Source organism: Vombatus ursinus, unplaced genomic scaffold (assembly GCF_900497805.2).
Source record: "Vombatus ursinus unplaced genomic scaffold, bare-nosed wombat genome assembly UNPS02014832.1, whole genome shotgun sequence".
Lineage (NCBI taxonomy): Eukaryota > Metazoa > Chordata > Mammalia > Diprotodontia > Vombatidae > Vombatus > Vombatus ursinus.
The window spans coordinates 36,899,849-36,918,093 of record NW_020954610.1 but is presented as its reverse complement, the minus strand read 5'-3'; the positions used below and the strand labels follow the sequence as shown (position 1 = coordinate 36,918,093).

At 36.6% G+C, this 18,245-nt stretch overlaps 1 protein-coding gene across 4 annotated transcripts in view; it reads right to left on the bottom strand.

Annotated features, from left to right (window-relative positions):
* Window positions 1-18,245, bottom strand: part of CEMIP2 (cell migration inducing hyaluronidase 2) — a 97,552-nt gene that overhangs the window by 33,298 nt on the left and 46,009 nt on the right. For all 4 annotated transcript variants that reach the window (XM_027839537.1, XM_027839539.1, XM_027839540.1 and 1 more), the window contains 7 exons: window positions 17,794-18,003; window positions 17,208-17,413; window positions 16,985-17,054; window positions 12,445-12,573; window positions 9,742-9,830; window positions 1,865-1,996; window positions 669-704 (listed from right to left, as the gene is read on the bottom strand). In XM_027839537.1, coding sequence (XP_027695338.1) covers window positions 669-704; window positions 1,865-1,996; window positions 9,742-9,830; window positions 12,445-12,573; window positions 16,985-17,054; window positions 17,208-17,413; window positions 17,794-18,003 — 872 coding nt within the window. The remainder of the gene's footprint in view (window positions 1-668; window positions 705-1,864; window positions 1,997-9,741; window positions 9,831-12,444; window positions 12,574-16,984; window positions 17,055-17,207; window positions 17,414-17,793; window positions 18,004-18,245) is intronic.

The window sequence follows — 18,245 nt, the reverse complement described above, 5'->3', positions numbered from 1 at the left end:
TTCAGTCATGTCTGACTCTCTGCGACTCTTTGGGGTTTTCTTGGCAAAGATAATAGAGTGTTTTGCCATTTCCTTCTCCAGCTCATTTTACAGATGAGGAAACTGAGACAAACAGGATTTTTTGAGATAAACAGGGAAATGTCTGAAGCCAGATTTGAACTCAGGGAGATAAGTTTTCCTGACTCCAGGCCCAGAACTCTATCTACTGTGCCACCTACCTACCCAAGAACTCCTTACCCAATGTAAGTGAATTTTTGCCTTCTGATGGTATCAGGCCTAAAGAAATCTCTCTCCTTAAACTCTCTGTACCTCTCTCTCCTATGAACCATTGATATTCGGGGGTTTTTTAAATTATATTTATTCATGAACATGTTATCTCCCACTTAACTGTAAGGTTATATAAGCTTCCTGCAGGCGAAAACAGTGTTCTCTTCATCTTTGTACACCCCAGTGTCTATAACACAATGCTTAATAAATATTTGTTGAGCTGCATAAACATTATTTCCAGAAAGGACCTTCCCTAGCTTTCCTGTATTATTTTATCTTTGTTTACAAAATCAAAGTCAAGTGGAATCATAGTGGCAAACTTAAATGTGGAAGGGTAGGGCAAGGAATATAGAAAAGAGAGAAAATAAATTGATAAAAAAATGCTAAATGCAATTACTAACCTGGCAAAGGTTAAGCCTATCCCATTATCTGCAAATCTGCAAGAAAAAACAAAATCAGAGAAATTCAATTAATCATGTAAAAGAAAGTAAAACTCCCTCATTACTTAAATGGTGGGAAATCTCAATAGGACCAATAATTATTACTCTCCCCAACGCATGAACAGAATTCAAAGAGACAACTTCAATCAAATAATTTTGCATTACTAACATCAGCTTATTATCATCAAAACCCTTTCAACATTAATCCTCTAATCATTGCTTTGGTTAGTCCATTCATCCATTTTCTTGGATGGCAAGGTCAAAAAGGAATTTGAATTGCCAAAAACGACAGATGACAATAATGTCATATCCAAAAATAGAATTCAATAATCTTTATGCCCAAAATAGAGCACCCCTCTCTTCAAATTATACACAGATTAGGAGTGAAAATATATATTACAGCCACAAGTCATGTTAAAAACATAAGTCAACAAAACTATTAAGATAGTGGTAGAAGAGTTTTGTTTTTAATGGTAATGAAAGAGTTTAAGGGGGGAAAAAAACCTTTGGCAGCCTCTAAGAAAACCCACATTTTCCCTCATTTTTATTTGGTTTTAGGACATTATCCTTCTTATTCACATACAGTTAAATTCCTAGTTTCTGTGTAACTCTAGAACTGTCATTCTACCAGACTGGTTTTTTTTTTCAGGGAAAGAAGTAAGACGATGCAAGAAGGAAAAAAAACCATTTGCAAGAGACCAAGTAAGTGAACAACCCTAGTGGTAAGTAAGGAAATCATCACCACAGCCCTGGGGCCAGGGAAGGGGGAAGCCCCTGAAACGGCTGTGGGATATAAATTTTCCCCTGAGGACTTTAGTTAAATCCCAGAAATTTTGGTCGAAGACAAAATACTGCAAACAACCAAAAAAAAAGGAGCCACAGTCAGGATCATCACAAAACTTGGCAGCTGCATATAAAAGAGAGGAGAGTTTGACACACAATATTCCAGAAGGCAAAAGATTAAGGCTAAAACCAAGAAAGAAGCAAAACGGGACAACTCTTGTTATACTTGGTGAGGTAGCCCCTACATGTGATTCCTCCCTTACATTAAGAGGAGTAGGATAATCACAGGATACAATATCATCTTCTCCCATATTTAACATCATGAAAAAAAAGTTTTCAACTGTCAATTAAGCTATTTTGTTTAGGTCACATACGCTGAATTCTGAATGATAATATCTCCTCCTCGGACCCATGCTCCATGATCATTATTTTTAAAAGTGATGAGTCTGTCAATGAGAGCAGCAACACGGGGTTTTTCTAGGTCTGCATCTTGATGAGGTCGAAACCTTGAGATAAGGGGAGGAAAGTATAAATGCTGTAAAACATAAGTACTATAGATATGGATTAGGTAGCATATTTATTTGTACCTGTATAACTTAATGGACTTTTAAAAAAAGAAAACCTTTCATCTGATTTAAAATTAATGTTAGTTTCAGTTTCTGTCCATGTATTAACATTATATTAATATTTCAAAAATTCAAAGAAATACAAGATTACTTTTCCCATTGATATATGATTATATCAGTGTGGGCTTTTTCTCTAACAGTGATCTTCACAAACATCTATGTAATTTCAGTCTGGGCTTTTTATCCATACCCTCCTATAAATCCTCGATGATACACTTATCCAATCCTCTGGAAGCCTTCCTCTCAGATGAGATACCAGTATAATGCTCATTCAGGCGGTCCATCTGCCAAGTCCTCATTCTTTCTATATGACTAGCCACCTTCCTTTTCTAGTCATACATGTCATGAATGTTTTCTATGCAGATCAATATATCCACACTGATTCCCTCAGTTTGGCATATTACTCCCAAGGCGTTAAAATCGAAACAAAAGTTTCAATATACATACCAAAATATTTGTAGCAGTAATTCTGTGTTTTTTTTTAATTAAAGAAAAAAAAACCTAACCACCACATAGATAGAAAAACAACTCAACAAACTTTGATATATGTATGGAATGCTTTTATACAATAAGAAATGGTGAATGAGAAATTCAGAGAAACATGGGAAGATCTGTAAGAACTGATGCACAGTAAAAATAAGCATAACTAGAATAATAATCTTCATAATGACTATAATCAAAGAAAACACTAAGAGGAAAGGAATAAGCATTTATATAGTGCCTACTCTGTGTCAGGTACTATATTAAACACTTTACAAGTATTATCTCATTTGATCCTCACAACAAGCCTAGGAGGTGGCTACTGTTATTATCTCCACTTCACAGTTAAGGAAACTAAGGCAAACCAGAGTTTAAATGATTGTCCAAGACCACGTAGCTAATAAGCGTCTGAAGCCTGATTTGAACTCAGATCTGGAATGCTCTGGCCCTTCCCCCCTACCTCTTACTTTTGCTGGCTTCTTTCAAAATTCAGTTCAAATTCTACCTTCTGCAAGAGACTCCCAAGCGGCTAAAGCCTTCATCTCACAGGTGCCACAGTTTTTGCCTCTCTTTGTATTCCCAGAACTTAGAATGGTGCCAAAGCTCAGAGTAAGTGCTTAGCGAATGTGTGGACTGATTGATTACAAAGTGCTGAGAGGGGGAGAGGAAGGTTCTGTTAGGGACCTATATCCAGAAATGACTGATATATTATGAAGGTATCAAACTTATTTTTTTTACAAAGACTCCACCCTAAAAAGAAAAAAGATATTCCAGTTGTTGAGATTTGCCTTGTCAATAAGGAAAGATATAGTCATAAACATTCCTTAAGGGGAGATTTAAGCTTATATGGGACAGAGGCCATTCTCACATATGCATTCTATTCAACCCTTATCCTGACATAAGACACGAATGCAATAAATCTGTCCTTTGATTCAATATTATTTGTGAGTTTTAATCCAAATCTATTTGCCTTTCTTTGTCTCCAATCTACTCCAAGAACCCTACCCCAGCAGCCTGGGGCCGAAGGGACAATTCCTCTGACTCTTGAGCTACCAATCAGCCCTCCACGGGATAGGATCACAGCTTAGTAGTTTCCTAGTCCTTGCACAATATCAAGCAGATGGAGCATTCTTATAAAGGAAACTGCACAATGTTCTCAATGAGAGCCAAAATAAAATGAAAAAAAAAAAATTGTCCTCGATACCACACATTGCAACATCAATGCCTCTCTAGTCATTTCTAGAACTAACTCTAGGCAATCTGTTGCTGCCTATGCCATGATGGTGCATTAAATTTACAATCTTCTGTTTATGCTTCAGAATAGATGCTCTCTTGCTTTATGTTCCTTTTAATCACATCTTTTCCCTCTCTTGGCTCTCTCTTTTGTATCTTGATATCTCTCAGTATCTTTTAAGCTTAGCCCAAATTTCCAATTTCCCACCACACAACTGGCTTTACACTCACTCTCCTTTCAAACTCTGGAGTTTGACATCTTATTGGCATAAAATTAATCTGATTAACTGGTGAGTAACTTTGTCTTTCTGAAGAAGGTCTAATATAAACAGAGTATCCCAAAAAGTTACATATATACATATACATATTATATATACATACTATATTTTTTTCAGGTTTTTTTGGGGGGGAGGAAGGGGGAGGCAATTGGGGCTAAGTGACTTGCCTAGGGTCACACAGCTACCAAATGTCAAGTGTCTGAGGCTAGATTTGAACTCAGGTCCTCCTGACTCCAGGGCCAGTGCTCTATCCACTGTGCCACCTAACTCTGTGTGTGTGTGTGTGTGTGTGTGTGTGTGTATATACACACATACATATATATATACACATATACATATACAGACACATAGATACATAGATAGAGAGAGAGAGAGAGAGAGAGATATTCCAAAAAGTCTTAATGTAGTTTTTTAAACTTTAGTACCCTGTATATCTTATGGAAGTCATCAACCTAATGTTTCATTCATGAGTTGGCTTATTACCCATTTAGTTGGCAATTTAATCATGGGCTCCCATATCTGAATTACCTGAATGCATGTGTGTAAATCATGGACATTTTTTTTGTGTAAAATTAAATGCCTAAGACAGTTGTCAAAATGTGCTGTTACTTTTCTTCTACAAAATGGTGGTCTCAATAAGTACTTCCAAATGGAATTCCCATTTCCTTTCCTATGAATTATTTATATATGCATATATATGCATATGTGCATAAGTTAGTGGAATCAAAGAGATTTCATGATTAGCCATAACATTACAAACACTAACCTAAATAAAGCATTTCTTATTCCAGTAAATGCAAATAGTTTGATTTATCACATCTGGGGACAATTTCTTTAGGATCTTTGTTATATCTGCCCTTTTGGTTCCTGATCTGTCAATTCTGTGTATGGATTTCTTAGTTTCTCAATACCTTTGGCTACAATATACATGACAAACATATGTTGACACTATATTTGGCACATTCCTTAGCAATATAGTAAGCACCAGATCTCTGATAAATAATCAAATGAGTATAATAAAGATGCTATGATCTCAAAGTAGATCTCTAAACCTAGTCAGCTATTATTCTTTCTTTCCTTTTTTATACTTTGATCAACTGTGTGGTCTCAAATTTCTTATTTATTTATTTTTATTTTATTTATTTATTTAAATGCTACTCTTAGCTTTTCAAATGCTGTCTGAATATCACTTTAAGGTGTTTCAGAATAGATCTGACCTTTGTAGAATCCTGCTGACTAATTTTACCAAGTCATGTTTTTCACAGCTTTCTCTTAATCCCACGCCTCACTAATGAACCTCACTTCACATTGAAGTCAGACTTTGTGATCTACAGGAAAATTTCTTCCTTCAATTACTTGCTAAAGACCAGACCTAGACTTATATTTCGTAAGGTCTATCAACCTAAGCTATAATATCTCTCAGTCTTGGCCATTAGACAAGTCATGTTAGTATTTAAATCTATGGTGTATCAGAGATGGAATAAAATTAACCAGGCCCCAGAACTTTTTACTGAATATATAGTTTTCTTTTTGTACAATTTTCTATGTTGTTTTGTTGACCCATCTTGCCCTTTGTTTTCTGCTATTATTTTCAAAATTTTTATTTCCATTTTTGGAACTATGTTTATCTTGGCTCAAATTATGTAGTAATGCCTGAAATGTGACACCACGTATCAACCACAGTACATACATAGTGGCTTACCACTTTGGCTGAAGAGGAAAACAACATTGGTTCTGTTTACAACTTACAGTCAAGAATGCTAAAGGGAAAACAGGAGCTCAGATGATCACCACATTGTAGAACTCATCACTTCACATTAGCTTGGACAAATATCCCACTAAACCTACTGTAGGAAAATGCTACAGTGTTAGATGACAAGATTCACAGAATAAAGGAAACTGTCATTTTTAGGACTATAACACAACTTAAACAATACCATGGAATAACATGGAAGCGGATAGGGAATAGGACTTGAAATGAAGAAGACCTGGTCTCAAACATTGCCTCAGACACTTACCAACTATTTGACTTTGAGAATGTAATCTAATCGCTCTCCACTTCAGTTATGAAATGTATCCCCGGGATAATACCTATAGAATATACTTCACAAAGTTGCTGTGAGGATCACAAGTTTATGTAAAACATTTAAAAAGCTATTTAAATCTCTGCTTCATTTACAATAACTCTCTCTCTCTCTCCCCCTTCTTCCTTCCTCTCTTCTCTTCTTATTCCTCTCCTTCTCCCTTTCCCTCCCCACTCCTCTCTCTCCCCAAAACCCTGCAAAACGAATGTAATACCAAGCCATTTGCATTATAATGAATTCTTATATTTGTAGTCAAAAAAATGTCCATGATACATTCCTGATGCCTATATCAACAACCTTCTAGACAGCTCGGATCTTACTATAGGATAACAAGTTCCTTTCATATACTCGGTATATGTTTTACATATTTCCCCATTAAAATATAATCTCCTTCAGGGCAGGAACTGTTTTTGCCTTTCTTTGTATTTCCGAAACTTAAAACAGTGCTAAGTATATACAAAGCACTTAATAAATGCTTGTTAATGTGACTTGATTTAGCCAACCTGGACTCCCCTTGAAGGAGACAGTTCTTTGTCTCACTACCTAAAAATAAGCTGTAATTCTGGTCAAGAATGCACTGCCTCACTTTCTCAAAGTAGCTGAATTCAGGGGTGAGTCAGTGCTTTATGCAAGCCTCCTCTAGAAACACATCATTATGACATATTCCAGTGTCACTATTGCTTAACTACACTATTCTCTCTTCAATAAGCAGGAAGCAATGGCTTTCTGAAACTGCAGAAATCTCAAATTGCTGGCAAAGAAAGTGATTCCATTTAAGAAAATTTTATCATGAATCTATGCTGTGCAAAAGTACTCTGTTAGGTACTAGGGTAATGGAAAAAAATTTAGCTAAGATGTAGGACATATTCTCATGGAGTATACAATAAAGAGTCACCACACATGACCACATAACTGCAATGCATAAATACATCACAGAGGTGTAAACCAAAGTGCTGCAAGAGGCCCAACAGAAAAATTATGCACCATGAGGAGGTTCAAAAAAGACTTCATAGAAAAAAAGGTAGCACTTCAGCAACACTTTAAAGATTGGTTAAGGAAGTGAGCAGAACGAGGAGAACAAGTCAACAATAACATTATGAAGAAAAACAACTTGGAAATACTCAAATTTGATCTTTATCTTCAGTCCATGGCTGGTCATAATGACCAATGATGATTCCAAAGGACTGAAGATAAAGCATGCTACTCTCTAACTGACATAAAGGTGATGTACTCATGATGAAGAATAAGAGTTATATTATCAGACAATCTGTCTGGGAAACTTATATTTGACTACGTAGATTTCTTACAAGGATTTTGTCTTTTTATTCTGCAATGGTAAGGGGATGGGGGAGGGAAAAGAGGATAGGGAGAGGATAATAAAACAAGAAAAGAAATAGAAGAAAGACAATGAAGCATTTTTAAGATGACTTTTTTAGGACTGGGGAAGACACAGACATATTTATAGGTAGATGAAAAGAAACCAATAGAAAGGAAGATATTAAAGACGCAAGAGAGACAGACAAAGACAGAAGGTAGGGGGAGATAACTGGTGAAACAAAGTCACAAAGAAGGAAGGTGGGGAATGCAATCAAGGGTGCATGTAAAGAAATCCATCTCACTAAGGAATAGATGCCTTTTCTTCTGTAGCCAGAAGGAAGCAAGAGAGAATAATTTGGTGATAATTCTAAGAAGCTGTGAGGAGTCGAACAGTGTGGGATGAATGAATGAGGGAGCCCACAGCAGATGGCCTCAAGCTTTTTAATTAAGAGGCTAAATCTTCTGTTGAAAATATAGGGATATGATAAGTAGCAAAAGGAAGAGGGAAAGGGTTGGATTTATCACTGTGGGAGAACAGACAGGAAATTAATAAGAGTAAAATAAAAAGTATGTCAAACTACATCAATTAAGGGCCCAGCTGAGATTGTGAAGGATAAATTCAATCTCTAAAATCAGCTTATTTCATGAGGGTTGTTTTTTTCCCAGCAATGCTCTCAGGTCCTGGAGCTTAAGCAAAGTTGGAATGGCAGCAGAGGGTGGTAGGATGAAGATTAGCAAGTTGAGAATGTTAGGTCAGCGAGGCAAGGGATTCTAGGGTAATAGTCAAACATTACAGAGGCAAACCATAGGATCAAGGCTCGGTATCAAGGCAAGTAAAGACTAAACAGGGGAAATTGAGTAGAATAGAGATGGTCTCAAAGGATTAGTGGTTATAAGGAAGGAAGATGTATTTATTATGAATGAGAATGGGAGAAGTAGAAAGATAAAAGGTTGTGGAATTAGAATGGAATTTCAAAATTCTAGCTCCTGGAGGTAGTGAAATTGCAGGAGTATAGCAGAAGTAGAGTGGCAGAAGAAATTACTGAATGTGGGGGAGCTGAGGAACTAAGTAATTAGATTGTTAGCTCATCAACATACTAGGTACCAAAGTCCCTGAGGATTATGGCAGGCCTCAGGGTGGAAAGGAAGAAGGTCAGCCACAATACTAAATTTATTGGGAGAGCAGGGAGAAGGACCTAAAAGGAAGAAGTTCTGGGCATTTTCTCTGGCTGTCCCCCATGCCTGGAATGCTCTCCCTCCTTCACTCCTACTACTGACCTCCCTGGCTTCCTTTAAATTCCAACTAAAATCCCACCTTCTACAGGAAGCCTTCCCCATTACTTCTTACCTCTAGTGCTTTCTCTCTTTTAATCATTTCCTATTTATCCTGTATATAGATTGCTTTAAATATATTTGTTTGCATGTTGCCTCCCTCATTAGATTGTGAGCTCCTTTGAGGGCAGGGACTGTCTTTGGTCTCATTTTGTATCCCCAGCACTTAGCACAGTGCCTTGAACATAGTAGGTGCTTAATAAATGTTTACTGATTGAATGACTAATTGACTAAAGATGGCACCAATAAGGATGGGGAAAGAGTGACATAAACAGGAAAGGTACCAGTTACTTCTGTGGTATTTGAAGATGAAGCTTATATTACTGCATAGATGCCAAAACAGTAAAATATGTTTCCTCAACATTCACAAAAAGGGCTATTTCAGACTTTTTGAAGACTTCATTTTAATTTTTGTTTCTAGTGTCAGTGCAGCACAATGGAATCAGGTGAGACCCAAGTACAAATCCAGCTGCAATGCTGTTATTGTGTAACCCTGAGCAAGTCATTTACTTTCTATAAAACTGTTTCTTCCACGTACAAATTGGGGATAACCCACCACACAAATGTGACCTATTATCATTATTATTATCATTGCTATCATCATCTCCTGAGTCTCCCCCAATATTAGTAGACTCTTTCCAGAAATCATTGTGTAATTTTGTATTTACTTATCTTTGTACATGTTGTCTCCCCCCTCCACCCCACTCCATCAGTAAAACATAAGCTCTTGGAAGGTAGGAACTGTTTTCATCTTTAGCTTTTTGTCCCCAGCACAGTACCAGGCACACAGCAGACACATAACAAACACCTGTTGAATTGAATTATTATCAATGACTTGACTTAGAAAGTTTCCATTGGCTTAGTATACATTGGGTAGAATTTTAGAAGTTAAGATGTGTACCTTGCGCTGTTATCCAAACACAGATACTCTCTTGGATCAGAAGCACTAGCATTGGATGTTTTTACACCTTTGTCAATAAACAAACCTGCCTGGAAAACATAATTAAGGAGCATGCACTTAAAACCACGACCACATGTACATTAAGTCAAGAAACCCCAATCTTCTTTCACAAATAGTCCTGAAACTAAAAAGAAATTCTAAATATGTTACAAAAGGACCCCTTTTCTTTTTTAAGCTATTTCAATCATTTAGCAGCTCATTCTATCTTATTTCAGTACAAACCTTTCCCAGGGACATATAAAAGACTAAAACCTGGGGAAACCTCTCTGATATCTGACAGCATCTGATGCTGAGATACATAAATATTCAGAGAAACATTTCTTCTCACTGAGAAACACTGGGTCAAAGTTGCTTCAGTCACTGGGGTACTTGTCTGACAAGATGGCCACTGCTCTTCGTTCAGATGTGGAAAGAAAATTTTATAGCATATGACCGAAAATCTGAAACCATCTGCTCAACAGTGTCCCGTGTGTATAATACTGATATTTACATAAACATAATAAACATAATGCAGATTTTGTACAAAATAATGAGTGGATAATCTGTTACTTGTATGTACACTTAATTTTGACAGTAAAAATTGTGTTTAGGAATGGTCATTATATAGATTCTTACTTAGGGTGAAAACAAATTAATCACTCACACAATTTTAAAACTATTGTCCAAAATTGAAAAAAATAAATATCTGTGTTTATACATTTAGAATACTGAAAATAAAAATAGCACTTTACATTTTGCAACTCTTCTGTCAGGTGAGGACCATACTTGTAACCACCCACATGAGAGTTACAAGCCTATCTGAGTTTCAGAGGAGTCATAACTAGCCTCCAGGTACAGAGCTAGTAAACATCAGAGAAACAAACTCCAATCCCAGGATTCTGACCCTTGGTCAAAGGACCTAGAGCTTAAAGGAACCTCAGAAACTACCTTCTCTAATCCACTGTAAAGAAGAGGAAACTGAGGCTCACTGAATGACTCCCCTATCACATTCTGTCTCTCAGTAAGCAAAAGTGAAAATTTATATTGAGACCACTTCACTTGCCAAATGTCTATTGAACTACCACATTTAACGTTCGTGGGAATTTTCACTTTGAAAAACTGCTTTCACATATTATTACTTTGAAATGTCTCTTCATCCCTGGTTGAAATACCTGGTTGTTCCTGGAGTGAAGATAATTTGCCCTACAACATGGTGGAGTGAAAAGAATCTCAGGCTTATAGGTGTCAGGGTCCTGACTCTGACATTTCCTAACTATGTGATCTTGGTTAATAATACTATATTTCCTCAAGGGATTGTTGCAAGGAAAATGCTTTGTAAACCACAAAGTACTATATGTCAATGTGAGTTATTATTACTTTTTTAGAGGCAGCTAGGAGGTGAAATGGACAATGCCCTGGGCCTGGAGTCCGGAAGTCCTGAGTTCAAATTCCACCTCAGATACTTACTAGTTCTGTGACCCTGGGAAAGTCACTTAACCTCGGTCTGCCTCTGTTTCCTCAACTGTAAAATGGGAATAAGAATAGCGCTTACCTCCCATGATTCTTGTAAGTACTGAATGAGATAATGTTTGTTAAGTGCTTAGCACAGGACTTCGCTCATAGTAGCCAATTAATACATTTGTTTCCTTTTTTCTTTTTTAAATAAATTACTATTTAAATTTTTTTAAAAAAGAATAAATAAGTGAAATATTATTTTAAATATTTTTAAGCTCTTTAAAGTATGACAATAGAGTTTTTAGGGGAACATCTGAGTAGCACTATGCACATTTAAAACTGAAATGGAACACATTTATGGGCAAGGTTTCTGGACTTCACATAACATACAAAAAAAGTATTATTAAAAACCAAGTAAATTACTATTTATGTCAGATTTACATTAGGAAGAAACAATTTGTCCATCTTCTCCCAACAACCAGATTCCAATGTCACAAAATGATTTGCTTGACCGTTTTTTTTTTTAAGTTGTCAAATCCATTTAAGGAAAAAACATTTCACTCATTCATTTACTCAATCAGTTAAATGTTATTGATCATAATAGCACAGTACTAATCACTGTGATATCACATATGGGAGGAAAAGATTCCTTCCTCCTGAAACTTATGTCTAATTTGAACAGGATTAGAAATATATCTAAAAGTTTTAAGTGAAGTAAAGTGTATTCCAAATAAAGTTGTATATATACACATACACACACACACACATATATATATATATATATCCTGGGAGGTAAAGGTGTCTAGTGTGGTTAAATATGTCTCACTGGATATGGATAAAGTCTATATGTGAGACCAGCCACATGTGAAACACATTTCCACAAAATTACTCAGTTCAGATATTCCTGCTGCCCACTAGGATAAAGAAATGCCTTCATGTTAGTATTACTACACCGAGAAACCCTCAGAACTTACATAGTATGAAAATTCTAAAGCTACTCAAACGTATCAGTGAGGTTCTTTCCCCAAAGAAAGCATATACAACATACAAATAAAACCATCCTTCATATATTTGTTAGACTAATTAGTTCAAAAGCTCAAAATTAATTTCCTTTATAATTGGTTTTAACTTCCATTCCTCAACTGTACTCACATCTTTTCTCCCAGAAAAAAAATTTACCCATTGGTGTGAGAAACAATAGGAACTGACCTTAAAATTTGAATGTACTCTGTTGTTATAAAAAATACCCAGTGGTGTAAGTTCTGCTTTGGTTAATCCATGTGATTCACTGGATTCTCCTGTGGCTTCCTTGTGGAATAAATACCATATTCCGGCATCCTAAAATCAAAATGAAGAGATTATTAGTAAAAGCTTATTTTTTTAAAAAAGACATTCTTGTCACAAGATGGTTTCAGAAAAACCTGGGAATAGTCATGTGAACTCATGCAAAGTGAAATGAGAAGAATCAGGAGAAAATTGTACATAGCAACAGCAATATTGTAAAGATGATCAACTGTGAAAGACTTAGCTAGATCAAGACAATGATCCAAGATAATTCCAAAGGACTCGTTATGAAAAATGCTGCCCCCCCATCAGAAAATAAAAATGATAAACTCTGAATACAGACTGAATTTTTTACTTTCTTTATTTTTCTCTTTTTTGGTCTGTTTTCTTTTGCAATATAGTTAATATGGAAATGTTTTGATTATACATGATTTCACATGTAAAATCAATATCAAATTGCCTTCTCAAGAAGGAGGGAGGGGTGGGAGGAAGGGAGAGAATTTGGAAGTCAAAATTTTTAAAAATGAATGTTAAAAAAATTTACATGCAATTGGGAAATAGTTAACAAAATAAAAATGCATTGAAAAAAAGACATTCTCATCCAATCTCTTTCTATATCAATCATTTCATTCCATTTCCCTAAACATTAATGTACAGTGTTACAGGTTAAGAACAAATTACAGAAAACCAAAGTTACAGATAGTACACTTGAACCCACAGAATAGACTTAAAACCCATTTCAGCTTGTTTTTTAGATTAGGCAAAAAAAAAAAAAAAGGAGATGTTAAAAATAATAAGTTTCTACTACCATTTGCTTAAAAAGTCTTTGGTTATTATCTAGTACTAAAATCATTTCCAGACATGTTTAAGAAAGGGCCAAGTTGTAACAACCACATTGTGACTAACTTTGATAGACTTAGCTCTTCTCAGAGATACAAGGATCTAAGACAACTCTGAAAGACTCATGATGGAAAATGCTATCCACATCCAGAGAAAGAACTATGCTGTCTGAATGCAGATCGAAGCATATTATTTGCTCTCTTTTTTTGTTTTGTTTTGTTTCTTCTTTCTCATAGTTCCTCCTATTGGTTCTAATTCTTCTTTACAACATGACCAATGTGAAAATATGTTTAATAAGAATGTATATGTAGAGCCTAAATCAGATTGCATGCTGTCTTGGAGAGGGGAAAGGGGAGGGAGGTGGAGAAAATTTAAAACTCAAAAGCTTATGGAAGTGAATGTTGGAAACTAAAAATAAATGAATTAATTTAAAATTTAAAAAAAAAAGAAAGGAAGGGCCAAGTCAACAGACTCACCACAAAGACAACACACTGAGTCTAAGCAATAAGGATTTTTGTTTAGTCCTAAAATGATAAATAGATGAGTCATGCCCATTAGACAACCATTCAGCCAACATACAGATCTTACTGACTCCTTGCAAATAGCTCTAATGCCCTTCCTGTCCTGAAACTTTTTTTTTTTTTTCAAAAGAAAAAACACAGCATAAATGAATCAGCATCCTGTTTGGCCTTGGAAATGCTGTCAGTTTGAATACTGTGTTACTGCCCTTAACAGGAACACAGGAAAGATTTAGGAATTTTCTGCACTCAAGATATAGAAGTGGAAATAATTGAATCTGTCTTAGTCTACTACCTATTAGCATAGAATATAAACAAAGACTCATTATACAGAGGATAAAATAGTCTTCTACCTTACTTTGATGAAACAAACAGATGAAACCTAAGAATATGGAAGAGGAAAATCTTATGTGAATTGAGAACAGGAAAGAATAAAGCATAACTTTTGGTTTTTTTTTTTGAAAAGGCTATAATTGTACCTCATTAACGAGCTAGTGTGGGAAAATGTATATATTTGCCTATTGGCATCACTCACAAAGGTGATAGATGAAAGAAAGTATACTTGGAGGGCAGGGAGAAGAGCTTAGTACAGCTACAATCCAAACCTGCAAGTTAAAACCAAAGAGAAAAAACTTACCCCAAAATATGTCTCTGAAAAGAAAATTTTTTTTAAAAATAAAATAAAATAAATAATTGGGGCAGCTAGGTGGTACCGTGGATAGAGCACCGGCCCTGGAGTCAGGAGGACCTGAGTTCAGATCTGCCCTCAGACACATAACACTTACTAGCTGTGTGACCATGGGCAAGTCACCTAACCCCTTTGCCTAGCCAAAAAAAAAAATATATATGTCTCTGGTCCCACAGCTTTTTCTTGTTAAAAAAAAAAAAAAAATGTGCTTCATTACTCTCTGGGATCCATACATGATTTTTCTGAATTTTTCCACCATTCCACAAGCAGCCTCTTCAGCCTAGCTCAGAAGACCCTCCCTGCAGTCTCCTCACCCTGGAAGGACACTTTGGCCTTGTAGTTCCTACCAGAATTCATTTTTAAAAACTGCCCAGGCCAGCCACATTTTCATTCTTCTCTGTGGTCCACTCCCAACTCTCCAGGCTTTCTCCCCTTGCCTCCTCTCCTCCTCTACCCCTATCCCAACCTCCAACTTTTTGCTTCATTTTATGGGTTGTCTCCCTCTCTCAGAATGTAAGCTTTCTGCTTATATTTATCTCTCCTGTGCTAAGCATAGTGACTGGCACAAAGTAAGTGCTTAATGAATGCTTCTTGTCTTGTTGACTGCAGTTAAAACAGGTAAAAGGAACTTTGCACAAGAACCATGGAGATGTACACTGAAGAAAGGGCTTCATTTACTTCAAGAGTGAAAGTCCTGCCAAAGGGCTAGCTAGCTTTGCTGGATGAGTTTCCCTGGGAAGAAGGAAATGAAGGCGAGCATGTTTTTTCATTCCATAGCACCAAGCCTGAGATCAGAGAGAAACAGAGAGGGACAGAGATAGAGACAGAGACAGAGACAAAGAGACAGAGAGAGAGAGAGAGAGCACAAAGGGCATGCCTTTTACACCGTGTACCACAACAAGAGAATAACATTTCCTTACATTTTCCCATAGATCCTTTCCAAGAATTTTATTCAACATATCAATCCAGAAACAACTGAAAGAAATCTTTATCCTTGATTCTTGTCCTTGAGATCATACATATCAAAGGACAATGCTAAATGAGACTGATTAGCACATAGTAGGCACCTAATAAATGGTTACCAACCCACTGACTTCACAGTTAGCCTATCCGTAAGGATCCATCTTCAGATCAGAAGTTTCACAATATGGGTATTACAAAGCATAACACAGGGAAGGGTCGTCTACAGGCTGTAAAACAAAAAGCCTACACAGGGCTGTCAGGATTGAATTAAACTACCTCTGTGACCCTGGGCAAGTCACAACCTCACGGGGCCTCACTCGCCTCATTTGTAAAATGAGGAAGTTGGACAAAGTGGGCCCTGAAGTGACTTCAAGACCTAGAACTACGGTCCCTATGAGCTGTGAAATTTACGTTCATGAAGAAATTGTCTCAATAGGAGCAAGTCAATCAAGCAATCAATAAACATTTATTAATTGCTTACTGTGTGCCAGATACTGTACTAATACTGACTCCTGTATACCAGTTTTCCCCAAGGAGAATGTATTTCAGCTAGTCTTTTGATTCAAGCCAGATTCACACAAACCATATCCTCAAGTTCTGGAAAGCAGCGTCAAGTGTTTCCTTCCATCCAAAGCTGTTTTCTTTTAATAGTAGTGATATCCAAAATATACACCCTCAATATATTAAGATAAGAAGGCAAATTTTATAACTTCTTGGCTGTATTTGACCAATACTGATACTGCCTTGGGGAGACAGCAAGTTAAAGTGCTGTGTTTTCTTTTTTTTTTTTTTTAACACACCCATTAAACCGTAAGTGTGGGTTTTTACAGGCTCATCATGGGAAAACATCAGTCCTCTCTACCAAGGGAGCTCCATTAGCTACCTAAAATTAGCCTGATGACAAAACTTGTCCCAGTCATCCAATCCAGCACTCTAGTGCCTGCCAAATCACATGGCTGAATCCAGCTGCCTAAACAAAGGACAGACAGCCTGAAGTCAATCGGGCCACTTTCTACCTAGTATCATAATGGCTCAATACTTGTTACTACAGCCTCTAAAACAATCCATTCTCAGAAAGGAAAGTTGAGGCAATCAGCATATCATCACTAAACACCATGACTCAAATAGCAGCCGCTCAACCCCACATAACTTAAACAACAGAAGCCAAAGGAGACTGAAGACAATGGCTATATAGTATACTCATAATACAGACTGGAGACAATACGGTTCTTGAAGACGGCATCTGTTTTACTCCATAGGCTGAAGTAATGGAGGGACCCTGAACAGAGAGAAGAATTATCTTCTGTCCTTGTGACAACAGGTCAGGTCAATACCCTGGAAAAGCACTGAGTATTTATAACACCACAAAACAGAATATATAACACATGCACAAACTTTTTAGTGAAAAGACAGAAAGAATAATTCAATAATATGATGGGAGGCCCATGTGCCTTACCTGTGAGCCAGCAGCTGCATTACTTATCAGATGGTTATTAGGATGAGCAATCCAGAATGTTGAAACAGCCCTGAAATGTGTTTTTTTTAGAAAGATTAAAATTTCTTCATGAAGAATCTTGACCATTGCAAAAGTCTAAAATTTTCTAAAGTCATAACACCAATATAAACAAAGAGTGGTTTTGCTTTTTTTTTTTTAATTTCCCCATCTGCCAAGTACTCACATGCAATCTGTAGCAGGCACGGGGACATAATTTCCAAACACTTTCCCTCTAATGCCTATACACATGGTGTTATTCCTGTCAGTGGGAAGGAGAGTGCCTGGTTTGGTGACAAGCCCAAGGTTGTGGAACAAAATATTCCTTTGCTCAATGCCATCTTCCAAGAAGAAACAATGGCCTAGTGTGTCAAAGCCAATAGTGTCTTTTATCTGCAGAAATACAAGTCCATTATGTCATTAGTGACAAGATTTACTGTAAATTAAGTGCAAATGATACTCAGTTTAACATTCTCGGTACGATTGCAAGAGGAAGCTTCCCTATCAGCAGCAGCAAAAAAAAGTCAAATGTCAAGTTTTATTTATTCCCCTGGTATTGTAACTGCTTTGGGTAGAAAAATTGGCTTACTGGAGAAAGATAAATATCTAAAAGCACAGCAGAAACAAGACAGAACTAGGCAGAGAGTGAAAGAAATGATTTATATATGGTTGAAAGGCCATGGAAATTTGGCATAATGAGCTGATTTTGCAATAGGCTCTAGCCTGCTTTGTTTTCAACAATAACTTAAGGTTAGATTTAAGAGTCTACCTACCAGCAGACCATCTGTTCCATGGATAGTAACACATCTAGAGAAGCAGTGATGAATAGACACACCATCCAGGTAAGTCTGAGGTCTGTAACCTCCTCTATCATCCACATCGCCACATCGGTGAAAATGCACGGGATATTTCCCCAGCTGCTGCTGCCCCATGTGCTTTAGTTCCACGTGGGAAAGATGGACTGAGGTGAAATTTTTCTGAATCTACAACACAAAGTACTAGAGTCAACAAATTCCATGCTTTAAGAAACAGAAAAGGATTGGCATTTTTTTTTAAGAAAACCCTGTAGTAGAGGGGAGAAAGAAGATAACGAGGAATGTGTGAAGTACCCTTATCAATTAAAAGGCAAGCAAAGAAAGAAATGAGAAGGAAGGAAAGAAGGAAGGAAGAAAGGAAGGAGAGAAAGAAAGAAAGAAAGAAAGAAAGAAAGAAAGAAAGAAAGAAA